Source organism: Opisthocomus hoazin, chromosome 5 (assembly GCF_030867145.1).
Source record: "Opisthocomus hoazin isolate bOpiHoa1 chromosome 5, bOpiHoa1.hap1, whole genome shotgun sequence".
Lineage (NCBI taxonomy): Eukaryota > Metazoa > Chordata > Aves > Opisthocomiformes > Opisthocomidae > Opisthocomus > Opisthocomus hoazin.
In genome coordinates, this window is record NC_134418.1 from 57,475,694 (window position 1) to 57,491,800 (window position 16,107).

Genomic DNA, 16,107 nt, shown 5'->3' on the forward strand with positions numbered 1-16,107 from the left:
TCAAGTGAAAGAGATTAAAGAGTCAAAATGCATACCAATGAATTTTGACTTCTACATAGCAGCTTGGTTTAGATCCCATTCCTTGCCACTCTGTGAGAAAAGCCTTTCTATTAATTTCCTTACAGGTTACTATTCTCTTTATAATGTTGGCTTCTATAGGTATGGTAAACTGGTTATTGATTTGCTAAGAAGGGAGGTAGAGAGGATTTAAAAAAAAAGAGAGGTGGAGAATAGAGAGAGACCATAGGTATTATTTCTGTTTTTCTGGAAACCCTTTGAGTCACAAGCACCAAGAGCTGTGTTTCGGTGGCCGCAGAACCTGGTAGGATGTTCTCTTCCACAGTCGTGTGTGAGCTCCTGTCAATGGCAGAAGTTTTTTTTGTTCATTTTCTGGAATTAATATAGGTGGTCATAGTAAAAAAGCTCCATGGCAGGAAAATATCATGAACTCCTAAGCGGATTTTTTCTGGTCTGATGGATGGCCGCGGACAAGCATACAGAATGAGACTTCAAAACAATTTATTAAAATAAACTGCTGTGAATAGAAAAAACATAATGATGAATAGAAGACACCTAATAATTCTCATAAATAATCGCCCCCCCATTTCTTTTCTAGATGATGCTGGGGATGGTGAGCCTCATGGAAGAGCTCTGAAAGGGTGCTATGGCTCCTGAAAAGCTGCTGCTTGTGTGTGGGAAGCTCTAAAGTGCTGAGAGTGAGGGATGAGGAGAGCATGATTTCTTGTAGCAAGAAGAGGTCCTGTTACTGGTGGAGAAAAACCTGGGCTGTTACAGAAGTAATAGTCTGGGTGACGGTGCTGCCTAAATACTGTTTCTAACGCGTTGGGCAAATAGATCCCTGCAGCACCTGAAAAATGGGTGCAGGGAAGTAAGTCTTCAAATCCCTGGAGGAATTTGGGAACTGCCGGAACTCAGGCAGCCCCGAACAGGATCGAGACTTTGTGCAGTCATTATTGACACGTTGGTACTCCCAGGCTGGATGTGGTGCCAGCTCTGAGAACTGCGCTCTGGCTGCCCGCATCGATCTCTCTGCCGCTCCCATGGGTTCGGTTTGCACCCGACCTCCTCGTGCTCCGTTCCCAGGACTGCGTTCCCTGGGCAGTGCTGGCTGGTCATGGTTTGTGCTCAGGTCCCGGCTCACGGAGCCTGTTGGGTGGAGGCCTAGGTTATAAACGAGAACTCGGAGGCTCAGGAGGTTACCTATGATGTGTAAATGATCCTCTTTGTCTCGGCCTGACTTCCTGCAGCGTTGCAACAGGCGACTGTAAAATTGCATCCACAGCAAGAAAGTGTTGAAATCTCTGTCCACAGACTGTCCTTCCTCTCCTCCCCACTTCTATATTATGCCAGGATTATGCTGATTTTCACTATTTCTGTTTGGTTTTTTTTTTTTCTTTTAAGGAGGAAATTTAATGAGGTGGAGCTTTCTCTTTTTTCTCTCTCCCAAGCCAGTCTTTCCCCTGTCAGATACGATACATTCAGAAATCCTCAGTCCCTGTCTTGCTTTGACTGGGAGCAGTTATAAGGTGGTGCTTCTTGTCCAGTATAGCTTGCGTGCCTCTGGGAGTAAAAACTGTGTTGAGCCTGGCTGGAGCTCTGCAGAAATTGCTTGGTTGTTCTACTGCTGGCAAAGGGTGTGTGCAGTTTGCTCGCTGCTGTGTCATTTCTTACACCTTCGCAGTTACCCTGTAGTACTCTGCAGAATGGCTGCATTGTCTTGCCTTGAGTTTTCCCACAAGTCCTATATCCAGTGTAATCTTACTGCTTTAAAACTCTATGAATTGTCTTTTGGGCAGGACCTTTGGGGAACTAAGCGGTTGCGAGGGTTTCTTGAGTCTTGAGAGGGTGAGGGCAGCACTGTCTTAAACAGCTCTTGCGGTCTGAGCTTAGCCTTGCGAGCAAGGCTCAGAGAAAACCATGCATTTCATAAACCATCTCCCAGAATCTGTACTACTTATATCCCCCTTTTGCAGTGTGCTATAGCCTATTTTGTGAGCAATCAAAAATTGTATAAATAAAGTCTACCTTTGTAAATCTGTAATTGGAGGAAGAAAAAAAATTGTTTTAATAAGTGTGGAAGTAGATGTTTATGTAGTCTGATCTACAGTTGGTCTGCACTCAAATACTTATCAAAGTGGCTAGCTGACTGTTGGACGGTTAATGTGAGACATTAGAAAGAAGCTGAAGTACCTGTCTATATTCCAATAATCAGGTGGCTTTAAAAGGTTTCAAGCTGTGCACTCTGAAATCCGTGGAAGGGTCAGAGAGCTTGTAGCATATTTAGCTGTGTACCCTCTATAGACTTCAAGACATTGCTTCATTCTTTCACTTAAACCATAGTGATAAGAGCGGGGGCGGGGGGGGGGTGGGATGTGGGAGGTTTGCTTTCTACATATACAGAGTTAAACTAAAGGAAGAGAGTGTTAGTGTGTCCTCACCTTCAATTACCTTACCCCAATGGACTAGCGAGTGCATCTGAGCAGAAAATAGCCTTTGCCCCAGGGCCACATGCAGTCCCCAGCAGCTCTTTAGAGATCACTGCTGGTTGGCTGGGATACGGCCCTGCTGCCGGCAGAGCTGTCAACCAGTGGCAAGATTTAACAGTTTGGGGCAGTTTGCTTGCGATGACTTGGAAGAAGTTCTGCACGATGGGATGTTTTGTGCCCTTACTTTGCAACGTGGCCGCACAGGATGCCTGCAGTGCTGAAAGTTAGTCCTTCTGCATTGAGCTTGCCGCCCGAGACAACTAGAAGCATCGCTGTTGAATTGTGTGGTGCTTCTCTAGCTGAAAGCTGATTCTGACCAGTGAGTGGGCTTTGTTTTTTTTCCCTTGTAGCTAGCCAGTACTTGATGTGGTATGAACAGAATCAGAAAAGACACATCATTTTGTATGGATTTTTACTGGAAAAAAAGCATTCAGCAGTTCTGCATTTCTGGGGGGTCTTATTTTTTTAATTGTTTTTTTTCCAGACATGACAGCATCTTTCCCATCTCTTGATGATGCAAATAGGATTTTATGGGTCATAATGAAATATTTTATTGATCATATTATGAAAAAACAATGAAAAAGTTGCCCTGGCTGTCAATTCTGTGCTTCCTACTATATATGCAGTGACAGGTTTGACTGCTCACCATTGTGGCTGGGAAGAGAATACCTTGGGGTGCCCAATTATAGCAGCAGTGAGAGGAAATTCAGAAGAGTAATTTTGGCTTCCCTCATTGCCTTTATGCTGGCCTCTGAATGAGTGGCCGTTCCACTCCTTTCAGATTTCACAGAAGCAAGAGCACTAATGGCAGCCCTCTGCAATTTTGACTTCTCATGTCCATGAGATGGAATCAATGCTTTTCCTTCCACATCTAGTAAAACAATTTTCCACGCACGCTGAGCAGCTATTCTTGTCTATACCTGCTTTGAGATGGGCTAGATGAACTGGAAGATTTTACAGAAAGCTGTCTCTTTCATTCTTCCCCCCCTTTTGTTTTTTTTTTTTTTATAAACCTCAGCTTGACAATGGAACAGTTCTCTAAAGGAGGCATTTTTAAGGCAAAGATGGGGAAAAGCCAAGTGTTTTAATAGTGCTTATCTCATAAGGGGTGGAAGTTTAAAGCAGGAAAGAAGAAAGTTAACATAAACAGGGGAAAAAGCAGTGGAGATCTCCCAGTTCAAAGATTCTGAATTTGCAGTGCAACTCTGGCGCTGTTACCGTAGTATCTGAACACTGAAATTGTTAATGTATTTATTGCTACAGCATTCCCGTGTGGTTTGGAGCAGACCCTTTTGCAAGGGAACTGTGGCTGAGAAACCCAGCTAAGGGGCTTGGGTACCTAAAGCAGGCTCTAAGCAGAGTTTAGATGCTGAAATCAGTAACTGCAGTCCATATATTCCCTGTTCAGTCACTACTCGCCCCTGGAGGTGATGCATCTCCCTGACGTCTGTGAACAGCTGGATTTTGCTCTACTACTTGCCCAGGACTGCTCGGAATGGGAGTCCCACAGCACAGCTCACAAGGAATGTGACCTGACCCCAAAATGAAGTGTTCCTCTGCCTAAGTTCTGATCAAAGCGGACTCATTGCTCAGGGGAACCGAGCTCCCGGCAAGGATCACGTCTCTGTTTTGGCCGCTTTTAAAGCGTGGCTGGGGAAGGAGAGAGCCTACTGGGGAAGGTGCTTGCCTATGAAGAGGAAGGCAGGGGTCAAGTGCTGTCTCTGAGCACTGTCTTTTAATGTGCCGCTTAATATTAGCATCACATCCATAGGCGGAAATGAGAACAGGCAGCAGAGCCCTCCATTCCCACACTACAAAGTCACGCTTCCCCTTAGGCATAGTTCTCTCCCTCTGGCCTGGCAAATACATAATTTGGGCTGAGTGGCAGGAGGAATCCCCTTCCTCGTGGAAGGGCATGTCGTGGACTGATGCTCTCGCGCTCTCCCCTGCACGGAAGGCTTGAATCATTTCTGGCAGCTGTGTAAAACTGGTGACCGTGCTTCCTAGCAGGAACCCAGCTGCATTTTTGGAAAATGTTTGCGTGCATGGCAGGCAAGGGGTCTCTTTCCAGCCTCTGGGCAAGAGGTCATGCGTAACATAAATAATGTCTCTTCTTAACTGTAATTGATTGATCAGAGTTAACTGAAGAAGCAAGAGCTTTGTTTGCACTTGGCCAGGAGCTGTTTGGGAATCCTGGCTAGCAGCAGGGCCCTCCACAGATCAGACAGCGGCTGCTCACTGCTCAGCCCATGCTCTAGAGGCGAGCAGGCAGGTGTCAGACACGCAGCAAACCTCTTTGGTTTGTTTTTGTCAGCGCAACACAGAACCCCCCTGAAAGAGGGCACTGGCTTTGCTAGAGTGATAGTCCATAAATTACGCTGTGGTGATCTACCTACAGAGAAATCTAACAGCCACGTGTAACTGGCGACTCTCAACTGGCAGCAAACTCCTTTCTTAGGAAGAGGAAGAAAACGGCTGCAGATGTTCCCAGCTAGTCAAATGTCAGCGACACCTGACTGTACGTATGCTTGGCTGTGTGTTTGAGTAGTTCTGTAGCACCTTGCTACAAATGCACGAAGAGAGCACATAGGAATACTTGTTGGATTCACAGAAACTGGTCAGGTCCTCTTCAGACTTCGCACTTATAACGTGGGGGGTTTGGGGGGTCTGAGTATGTGTAAACAAGCTGCTTGCCGGTCTTTCCTAAGGAAGGAGCTGCTGCTGTGCAGCAATAGTGAATGTGGAGGAAGAAGAGGAGGAGGCAGCGCTGCTTTCTTCATGTAACAGGCAGAGCTGCAGGAGCTCTGAAACATCATGGCTACACTTGACCTGGTTTCCCTGACAAAAGCACATCTGGTTTTCAAATTGACTTAACCTGGAAACCATGCCTCTGCCTGGAATCCCGAGTTGCAAATCCTGTAAAACACCAGTGTGTTGCTGCCGGGAGGTCTAAAACCTTGCCCCTGTTCTCTCGGCAGTCCTGTGAGAGAGGCTTACCTTTGTCTCGTCACCTGATGTGTCTGGCACTGGAGCGCTGCAGGAAGCTCCAGATCCCCTTTTCCTCCTCGGACTGCTCTGGTTTGGCTGGTATCACCTGGCACCTCCTCACAGTGTCACTGCCTTGGCACAGAGGAGCTTCCTCCATGTTGCCATCAGGCCAGCTGGTGTTTGTTGCCCGGGGTTTTGGATGGGAGGGGCCCAGGGTGTCCTCAGCCGGGTGTGTGTGTTGTGCCATGGCCACGGTCCCTATCTTCCCTGGAGCAGCTCAGCAGAGGAGCGCCTGGGTCAAGGTGGGAATGGGTCACTCCTGTTCGCGTCCCGTGCCGGAGATGCCAGAGTGCTTTGGTGCGAACGAGCAGCCGTTTTCAGAGCTGGGAGAGTAAATGCCTGCAAACTGCAGCCCTTGGACAAAACGCACGCTTGCTGCTGCTGTGGCGAGTGGTAACAGCAGAGAGACGAGCAGGGGAGATCGTCCAGGGCTGCTGATTGTAAGACTGTATAAATTCTTGAAGAGCAGGCAAGCCCGAGGTTTTAAATTTCTGCCTCATACGGTCCCTTCCAGTCTCCTGCCCTTCTGCCTTGGGATGCTGCGCGGGTGCTGCAAAGGTTCGAGCACAGATCCGATACGCGGAGTCGGGATGTTTTGAAGCGGGGCCTGAACTGAAGGGCTGTCACGCAAAACACATGTGCTGAGGGCGGCGGTGGAGGAGGGAACAGCTAATAGATGTTTTCCTCTTGCTTGACATCTGCCACCTCCCCCCATGCCAATCCTTCCTCTGTTTATAGCAAACCATTTGCTCCCATTAATTAGACCTGGATTCCTGCCATCTGACCAGCTTTATGCCTGTACAAATGTCAGCAGAGCTAGGACTCTGCGCAGGTGGGGAGAAGGGCTGGTCAGAGGAGATCTGTTGCATCTGTTTGGGGAGGGGCAGGTGGGGGAAAATGCCACCCCCCTCCCCAGTCAGGCACGCCAGCTACAACACCGATTGCAATGCGGGCCGGGAGCCCCAGGATGCCACTTTCCCCATCCCTTTTCCGAGCAGGCTGCACTTTAAGCCATCCCCTCCAGTTAAATCTCTTTACGAAGTGGTCTGTGTGAAGGCTTACATACAAGAAGATAATGGTGCTGTCATTTTTACAAATAATCACAACAGGAGCAGAAAAGTAAGAGGAAGATGATTGCGCCTGCAAATCCAGTGAGGTTACAGCCGCTAATGCAGGGGAAGCTAAAAGGAGCTGAACCACAGCCCCGAGCTGCTCCTGCCAGGCACCGGGCTGGCTCTTCTCCTGTGATTTAGGAGCGTGCAGCTGTGCTGCCCTGACATTAGAAGGAAATGTGCTTACCCTGGGATGGTTTTCCTTGTCTAAAACACTACGAAGACAACATATTTAATGTGCTAGTTGAAGCAAATACTGAGTGGGAGAAACAGGTTAACCTTGATTAGCTTGGCTGGATTGTCAAAGAAAAAAAACCTGCGACCCCTCTCGTGGCCTCCCCCAGCAGCGAGTGCTGTGTTGCTGCTGGGATTATGCATCAAGAGAGTGGCACTGGTTTTACACCAAGTATTAAACCCCATCTTAAAAGGAAATGGAGCAGCAGGCTTTCCCTTCCTGCGCCCCTTTATATAATGATTTGAAATGTCATTCTATGTGATGTGGGGCGGAGGGGGGTGATGTGATGTGCCTGCATGTCTCCCAGAGAGTTTTAAGCCTTTTACATCATGTAAGATGGTGCTCTGAGTCTGTTCAGGCAAGGAGGACCTGAATGTCAAGGTAATGAGTACTCAAATCACTGAACTAATGGCGAAACGGTCTGGGGGAGAAAGAGCGGTGCCTTGTTCCTGCATCTGAAGGAAGCAGGTGCAGGCTCCAGACCGGGAAGGCAGGCGATGCTTTGAAGTCCAGAATAAAGAGATTTCCAAACTGAAAGGCATTGGGTATGTTTTTATACCTTGTTGTAGGAAGTATGTGGTTGCCTTCCCTGTGGCCTGGCACCTGGGGATGCCTCCCTTGCGTTCTCCTGAGCGGGCAGGGGCCACCGGCACCGCGTTCTGCTGCAGAGCAGCTGCAGGGAGCCCACGGGGTTTGGGCTGGGGCTCCAGTGCCTCGCCTCATGACGCCCAAGTCAAGCACTCAGCTTCAAGCTCTGGTTTTCTCTGTTGATCAGAAAGAGTAGAAAGAATAGCATTAGATCTTTAACAGACCCTTTCCTTATTCTTGCTCACTCTCTTACCACACTGCAAGTTTTTTCTTCTCTCTAAACAGAAGGATTTTTTTTTTATATAAATCAGCACCACTTTCTGTGCTAAATTCATGCGCACCAGTTTTTGCTGTTAGAGGTGACGCAAGTAAAACACGGAGCTGACTGATGTATTTGTAAATTCTGCAAGAATCTGTCCTAGTACAGTATTTGCCTTAATTAAACTAACTTAGGGAATCATTTACAGGTCAAAGTAAAGGGACCCACTTAATACATAAACTTAGCTGAAAAACGAAATGTCTCACACGGAGTGATGGAGGGAGAGCTGTCATTGTAGCTCATGTGGTGGTGGGGTAAAATTGTCAGTCCTCTGAGACAAAATGGTCATTTATTGAGCGCCTCAAAATTATTTGCTGTGTCTGCATTAGGTAAACATAGTTAAGTGTAACAGAAACTTGACAGACGCATGCTTTTTAAAAGAATAAAAAAGTTACTGTGTCAGTTAAACAGCAGAGCATTAATTTACTTCTGAGATGATGGTATCTACCAGTTCTAATCTCGGTGCTGCTGGGCTATCAGCAGGCTTCAGTGAGGTTGGCGTGATGCTTGTCATGTGAGTATAGAAGTAAGGGAGAGCCCTGCCCTGCAGCTCCGCCGGCAGGCACGGTGCCGTGCTCTTCTGAACAGCATACGGGCAAGGGGTGTGCGTTTCTGTAAGCTCGGTTTTGCAGTTGGGTGCGAACCACAGGGTGCACATCTAAATCCAAGGTCTTGTTCCCCTGCTTTGAGTTTTACTTGAGTGCAAAGATTTGAGGTTTTAAAAATATTTCCTAATTTGTCTTTGAAAGTAGTGGTGAAAATGTGCACATGCAGAAACCACCATGACCCACCGCTACTTAATTCCTGCCTTCTTCTGTAAGGTGCTTTACTTCTCCAAAAGAAATCCTTTTGTTTAAGTGTATTGTCCTTCTCCCCGCTCCTCCATGCTGGATACTTTTTTGTATCTTTGAGCAAAATCACCCGTCGCTTTAAATTTTTGCCTGGGGTTTGTTCACCCTGGCTCGGCATGTCATCACAGGCTTTTCAGTCATTCCCATAAAAAAGCTGTCTTGTCCTCTCTGTGAGGTGTCAAAAGGCAGAAAACGACAGAATGGCTGGGTAGAAGAGGAAAGGCAAGGCAGAAGCTGCCTCTGGGAGCTGGATGCTCCGCTGGGCACCCCCAGTTGTGAGCGATTAACGGGGGCCAGCAGCCGGTGGGTTGAGCGGTGGTGGGAAGCTGTGCCTTGGTCCCGGCCTCCGGGGCCACATGAGCGAGCCGCCCTTGTCTCGGGGACAGCCCGCGTTCGTGGGTCGGCGCGGGTGGCAGGACTGGGTTGACTTCCCCGTGGCCGTGGCCGGCAGCGCGCTGTGCCAGTGTCAGCTGCGCCATCGAAGCGAGATCTGTCGAAGCGCACCGCACACCTTTTCTTAAAAGGCAGCCACTGGGAACGTTCATTAAGGGCAGGGTTTTCTTCTGGGGGAGGCTGAAGGGGTGACAGACCTTCGTTAAAGCGCATGCGTCTGTTGGTTCCGGCTGTCCAGCGCGTGAAAGTGCACCTGCGCACAGAAAAGAGCAACACTCGGCTGCTGCGGCGTGCCAGCCTGCCCCGAGACCTTCCCGTCGGGGATCTGCCGAGAGCCAGGGGTGAGCACTGCAGAGATCTTGAGTTTTAAATTGCTACTTCCCCAAAACACGTGGTTACATGAATGTACGGAATAGGGGGGGTTTCCCAAGGTGTGTGGCACTGATGGGTGGGGTAACCAGGGCTGACGACAAACCCGGGGTCTTAAAAAAGAAAGCCTGAAAAGCGTTCAAGTACCGAATGTCGCAGAAATGTTTTTCAGCCTTGGAGAGAGCAATTTCTGCGTCTTCCCACAGAAAAGAATATTTCAGGATTCAGCCCTGATGTCCCTTGAAGTGAAAAGAAGCTTTTGTCTGGTGGCTGCAGGAATGTATGTCCTGGTATTGATTCAGACACGCTTCCTTATTACTTCTGCTTTTTTCTAGATTACGTGTGATTTAGATTATACATGAGGCTTTAGACTTCTATAATTTAGTTTTTTTCTCGTCATAGAATCATTTAGGTTGGAAAGGGCTCTTGAGGTTGCAGAGTCAAACCGTAAACCTAACACTGCCGAGTCCACCACTAAACCATGTCCCTAAGTGCCACATCTACACGTCTTTTAAACACCTCTGGGGATGGTGACCCTGCGATGTCCCCAGGCAGCCTGCCCCTGTGCTTGATAACCCTTTTGGTGAAGAAATTTTTCCTAATATCCAATCTAAACCTCCACTGGCGCAATACTACGGTCTGCAGGAGCATCCCACCATTTGGGTTTAACGTTGAAATCAACTGAAAAGTGCATAAACAGGTAAACACCTCAAACCAACCACTGAACCCCTGGAGTCTCTCCCTTGTCCTGCCTCTGCCAGGTGTGCATTTGTGGCTGTTACTCGAGCAGTGAGGAAATTCTACCAGCGAATATGCCATATTCATCTGTGGCCACAAACACCAGTGTGAAGCCAGCAGTGATGCTCTACACCCTCTTCCTTCCTGTAAAAATGCCTCCCTCCTTCACTGTAAACACAGATTTTCCTGAGCAGTAGCCTGGGCTAGGTAGCTGGCATCCCAACCCCTTAGAGCCAGGGGTCAAAGCAGAACTCGGAATAAATGTGACGTCTAGCTCTTCTGGTCTGAAGTCCCTGGTGATACATTTCCTCAGAGTGTGATGCTTGAGTTGGAGCAGATGGAGGTGGGCTAAACCTGTATGGGGGTGTGGGTTTACTGGAGAGAGTCCAGTGGAGGGCTATGAAGATGACCAGGGGACTGGAGCATCTCTCCTATGAGGAAAGGCTGAGGGAGCTGGGCTGGTTTAGCCTGAAGAAGAGAAGGCTGAGAAAGGATCTTATAAATATCTCAAGGGTGGGTGTCAGGAGGATGGGGCCAGACTCTTTTCAGTGGTGCCCAGTGACAGGACAAGGGGCAATGGGCACAAACTGAGGCACAGGAAGTTCCGTCTGAACATGAGGAGGAACTTCTTCCCTCTGAGGGTGACGGAGCACTGGAACAGGCTGCCCAGGGAGGTTGTGGAGTCTCCTTCTCTGGAGATATTCAAGACCCGCCTGGACAAGGTCCTGTGCAGCCTGCTGTAGGTGACCCTGCTTTGGCAGGAGGGTTGGACTAGATGACCCACAGAGGTCCCTTCCAACCCCTACCATTCTGTGATTCAGTGAGTTGTCCTGGCATGTCAATGAATGTGTTCAGTTCCTGAGCTGCTGAAGTGAGCAACTTCCTCTGTTCTCCTAACACAGTTGTAGATTTAAGTTTCCCCAGGCCAGCAGTTTCCCCAGCCCTCTACCCATTGCCTGGTTCCCCTGGGGCTCTTGTCAAGTGGCTGGTACTAGAGACCGTGTTTCACTGTGCTTTGTGGTTAGCTGGTAAAAATGACAGGGAAAGACAAGTTTCTGCAAGACAGACTTAGAGTGCATTAAATAAATATAAATTTTATTAAAAACACCCACATCTCAGCGTTATCAGGAATGATATAATAATAAACAGCTTTCAAATAACCTGCATTACATTACAATACTTACAGTATTTATAACCATCCTCGGATTCTTTTTATAGACATACCAAACATTTCATGAAAATGAATGAAACTAAAGTAAAAAAAAAAAAAAAAAAAAGTAGAACATAAGCATAGAAAATGCACACAGAAGTTCATTACCTTAGTGTCAAACTGCTAAAGTTTCCTACACAAGTTAACCACTAGCTTTAGAAGTGAACTTTATACCACTGTGCGTCAATCAAGATGAAAAATTCATTCAAGTAAAGTTGACACCACTCAGAAGCATCTTCAAGTATGGCTATAGTCAACCTGATAATCCTATACAAGCAATTTCATGTCTGCTTTGTCATTCGTTCCAACTGAGGCAGGGTTCTGTACACCAGAAATTACAGTTCGGGTATTTACAATACAAAACTGATTCACCAGCTAAGCTTCCTGCTCCTGCTGCCAGCAGTTTGGCAAATGACGGTGCACGGCGTATTAACCAAACATCTACTATGGATTACATGAATAATATAGGACTTAAAAACAAAAATCACCAAAAGATGAAGATTTATAATGATTTAATTAATCTGACATATAACCAGCATTAATCTATTTTTTTTTTTAAAAAAGGCGAAACTTTTGTTTCAATGCAGTGGGTAAAGTCACAGACTGAGAATTAAAAAACAAAATTGCCATAATAAATATCTGACCATTAAACCCAAAGGCCTCCTTTGATTTACTCAAGTTAGGTTGTGATTCTGTTAGATAAAATTTCTTTCCACCAAACTTAATCTTACAGTATATTGCACAAGATACATCTGGGACATGGAGGTTTGCATGTTTAGGGAAGCCCTTGTACAGACTGTACCTTTTTATATTTTATTTTATTCATTACAGTATCCAAGAAGCCTTGTTTAGAGAGTGACTTGAACAACTCTAGCAAACAGTCACTTGCCAAACCCCTGCCTTACATTTTTCCCTTTAATCAGCTCAGTGCATTCTACTTTCTTTTTGTTTATTCGTTTGAAACAGGCAAAACATTCTAAATCTCTTAAACACTTTCATTACAATAAAAAGAGCTAACGAATTTACAAAATTAGTTTTAGTTACATCAATACATGTACAAGAAAAATTAGAGAAGGGATTCAAAAGAAAAGCATTAAATCCCTGAAAAAAACCCCAAAACAAAACAAAAAACCAAAGAATAATATATTTAACCTACAACAGCTTTACATACACACAGGTGACACGTTGGCATAGGAGAACATGAGCTGAAATATCCCTGAATTTTTAGAACCAAAAAAAAAAAAAAAAGTTGAAGTTCAAGTTATACTTGCTAAAATGTCAAGTATTGAGAGAGTTTTTTTGTTTTGTTTTTTTTTTTGTTTGTTTTTTTCAAAGGCTATTGGGGAAAATGATGGTATACAATATATAAACTTTCACACTCAGTTCCATATCCTATTGCCAAACTAGTGTTGAGGTATATGACAAGTAGGAACATCACTCAAACCTTTTAATGTATTTTTAGCTCACATTATGATATATTTGTAGCAGGCTGAGTAGCACCATGATGTGAATTCAGCTCAAAACCCAAATATATATAGATTTAATATTTTTACAGTACTAAAATACTAAAGCATTGCGTTAAAAAAAGTTTTGTTTACAATTTAATTTACTATACAACTCTCCTGCTTTTCTTTTTAATAGAAATTAATGATTTAAAACCACCACAGCAAGCCAGCTGCCTATTCTTTTTTTTCTATTTAATCAACGGAATCACACAGAACTAACCCTGTTTCATTCATCTTGTGTAGGCATCGGTCTGCTTAATCTTCCTGGAAAAGAGGACACTTGCACCGAGAAATGACTTACACCACAATGTACGTAATTGTCAACACAAAAGCAATCTGCCATTCAATATTTGAAGAGCGTACAGATCTTGAAAAACAGCAGAAGCCCAAGCTAACTAGTTGTAGTCTGTCGCATGCTGCTAATTATTACCTGTGGTTAATATAAAATTCTTTCCTTAAAACTGTACATATTTGAGCAATGAACTTGTCATAGTAATTGTAGAAAACAGTTTACAGTATAGCTGTGTGAGATGAGCACCAGAAAAACATGTGTTTTGTGTACTAAAGTATTCCCTTATATCCAGTAAGCCCCATTTTTACCATAACTGACTGTATTAAAAATGGATATGTAGCCCACTAGCAGATGCACGGCTAAAACAAAAGTATTTAAAAGCTTTTTTTAGTTTAAAAAAATTATCTTTGCATTTTAAAATCAAAGTAAACTCTTTTTTTTTTTTTAATGTCTTAGTACCTTAGCATTGTTCAAGTTGCCAAGCTTAGGTAGACAAAGTGCTTTTGAAACACTATTTAAAAAAAAATATTTCTATATTTTATTGTCCTTTTCTAGGACTTGACTGGATGAGCAAAATCCAGAGGTCTTTGTACTTCCCATATGTTAAAAAGTAAGCTTATTTTAACACCAGGTAAATTCAATACATACATGAATGAAAAGGTCCTCCCTGTTGTTGAAGAACATTTGACTACATCATCGACATTTTGTTATAAAGGCATTAACTGTTCGACTGTTAAAATAAAGACACCATTCTCTTAGATAGCACCATGGTTTTAGAATATCCAAACAAATTCAGTGTTTTGCTGTCTATTCATTATCTTTTATACTTATCTACTTTGTTAAATAAAATCAAGAGACTAATAAGATTACAGTAAAAACTGCATGTTAAAAAGCCATAATTCCAGTATTTCAGTACATCATAGATTCAGCACCAGATGTTATTTTAAGATTCCTGCAGTTGTAATACTACAGTATTATTTTTTTTAGGGTTTTTTTTGCTCCTGTTCCATGACTATGCAAACTTGATGACATTAAAAGTGGCCACAGATGTGCAAAACTGTAAGAAAAAAAAAAAATCCATTTGCAGATTATCTCTTTCAGTAATGGAGCCAGTGTTTTCAAATGTAAATTGTGAAACACTTTTTTGTTTTGTTTTTGTTTTTGCATAGGATGCTTTGGTCTTGTTTCCTACGTGCCATCTGTGACCACTTAAAAATCAGTGGAAAATAAGTGCGCTAGTGAGATTACCTCTTTTTGCTGGTGTGCTGAGGCTTTTTCCACTGACGAGTTTTGTAAAAACACTGTTTTCTTCTCCACCCTTGCCTTCCCCAAAACCTAAAGCAGAACTATCCTACTGATAAGGTGTTTTTTCAAATGAGGTAACCAACAAAGGTGTGAAGTTAGATATATCGGTTGTAAGGCCCTGTAACCCGTGTAAAGGCATATGGAGATGTAGTTACTGTGGAGTCTGTGGTGACCGACAGTGTCCTTTGTGCAAGAGACTTGATGAAGCGCACATACGTTGGCTCCGAGGGTTCGTGTGGCTCAGCAGGCTCCCGCTTTGCTTTTTTGCCATAGGATTTCTGAGGCACGTAGTCTGGACCATACTTTTCACATTCCTCCTCTTTCTCTCTTGCCTTCTCAGCCATCTTTGCTTCCCACAGAGCCAGACCATGTTTTGGCTCATTCATACTCTTGTGCTGGTAAAAGACAAGGGATATTCTGGTGGGATGGTTCCTGTTGGGATTTTTTAAGGGGGTCGTTGCGTGGAGCTCACGTTTTGCACACTCTATGAGAATTGACCCATGAGATGGAGCAACTGCCACTCCTCCAATTTCTGGATCCAGAAAGCTCTGCTCACTATCTGACCAGACTTCATCGGGATCCTCTGCTTTTTCTGGATTCAGCACATCAGTTTTATCTAAACCACCCTGGGGAGTAGTCCTATCATGGTTTTGACCTGGAAGCATGTTGGACAAACCATTAACTGCATGTGAAATCATTTCGCTATCCTTATTTTGCAGATGCAGTGAATTAGGAGGACCACTAAACATGCTTGGAGCAGAATGGTAGTCATGTGCTAAATGCGGAGGGGGTTGCATATGATTATGTTCACTGGTTTTACTCATGGAGGCATAATCCATGCTCGGATTACTCAGATTAGATTTTAACCTTGAGGCAACCTCCATAAAATGGCCGTCAGCCTCATGGGTGGAATAAGAGGAAAAAGAACCTACGTGGTGTACATTTGGTCTAATGGTGCAATTACTGAAGGAATCTACCTGCATATTTTGGTTTCCATAATTCAAGTACTTGGGACCAAAACTCTGGTTATTCCCAAACCTCTGCTGGTATAATGTTTGAATGGGCGGTAGACTTAGTTTAGACATATGGTCTTGGCTCTGGCAACTATACAAGTCCATGTGCTGATGCTGGGAAGGGTAGGAGCCCAAGTAAGAGGGGCAGTTGTCCATAGGTACGTTTCCATTGCATTGGTAGGGTGGATATTGGTTATGTTGACTTAATGATCCTGAATAAGGGTTGATGGGACTGGAAGAATTCAAATAAGACCCCGCAGGCTGTGATGAGGTTGTATAGAGGTTCATGGGACTGGACCCTCCATAGGGATCTGAAGTGTATGAAGAGCTTGGATAAGCATTGGCTGGAGTAGGCAACCTTACATAGAGATTTGCAGAACCTGAACCCGAGTAAGAGTTAATAGGATTTGACTGAGGGTTGTTAGGGAGAGTGCGCGGTGAATGTTGCTGCTGCTGTTGTTGTGTGGCTGGTCCTGAAAGGCGTAAAAGATCTGTAGATGTGAAAAGAAAAAAAACAAACACAACAAACAAGCTTTTTTTTAAAAAAAAACCCTGCCAACAAACCACATACTTTATAGACTTTTCATGATACGTATCTACAAAATTTCTAAGAAAAGTATAT

The 16,107-nt window shown here is 44.7% G+C and overlaps 1 protein-coding gene across 3 annotated transcripts in view; it reads right to left on the reverse strand.

Moving 5' to 3' along the window:
• Window positions 1–11,234: 11,234 nt before the first annotated feature.
• The window catches only part of TET2 (tet methylcytosine dioxygenase 2), a 74,220-nt gene continuing 69,347 nt past the window's right edge, over window positions 11,235–16,107 (reverse strand). For all 3 annotated transcript variants that reach the window (XM_075421404.1, XM_075421402.1, XM_075421401.1), the window contains exon 10: window positions 11,235–15,976. In XM_075421404.1, coding sequence (XP_075277519.1) covers window positions 14,568–15,976 — 1,409 coding nt within the window. In that variant the 3' untranslated portion in view covers window positions 11,235–14,567. The remainder of the gene's footprint in view (window positions 15,977–16,107) is intronic.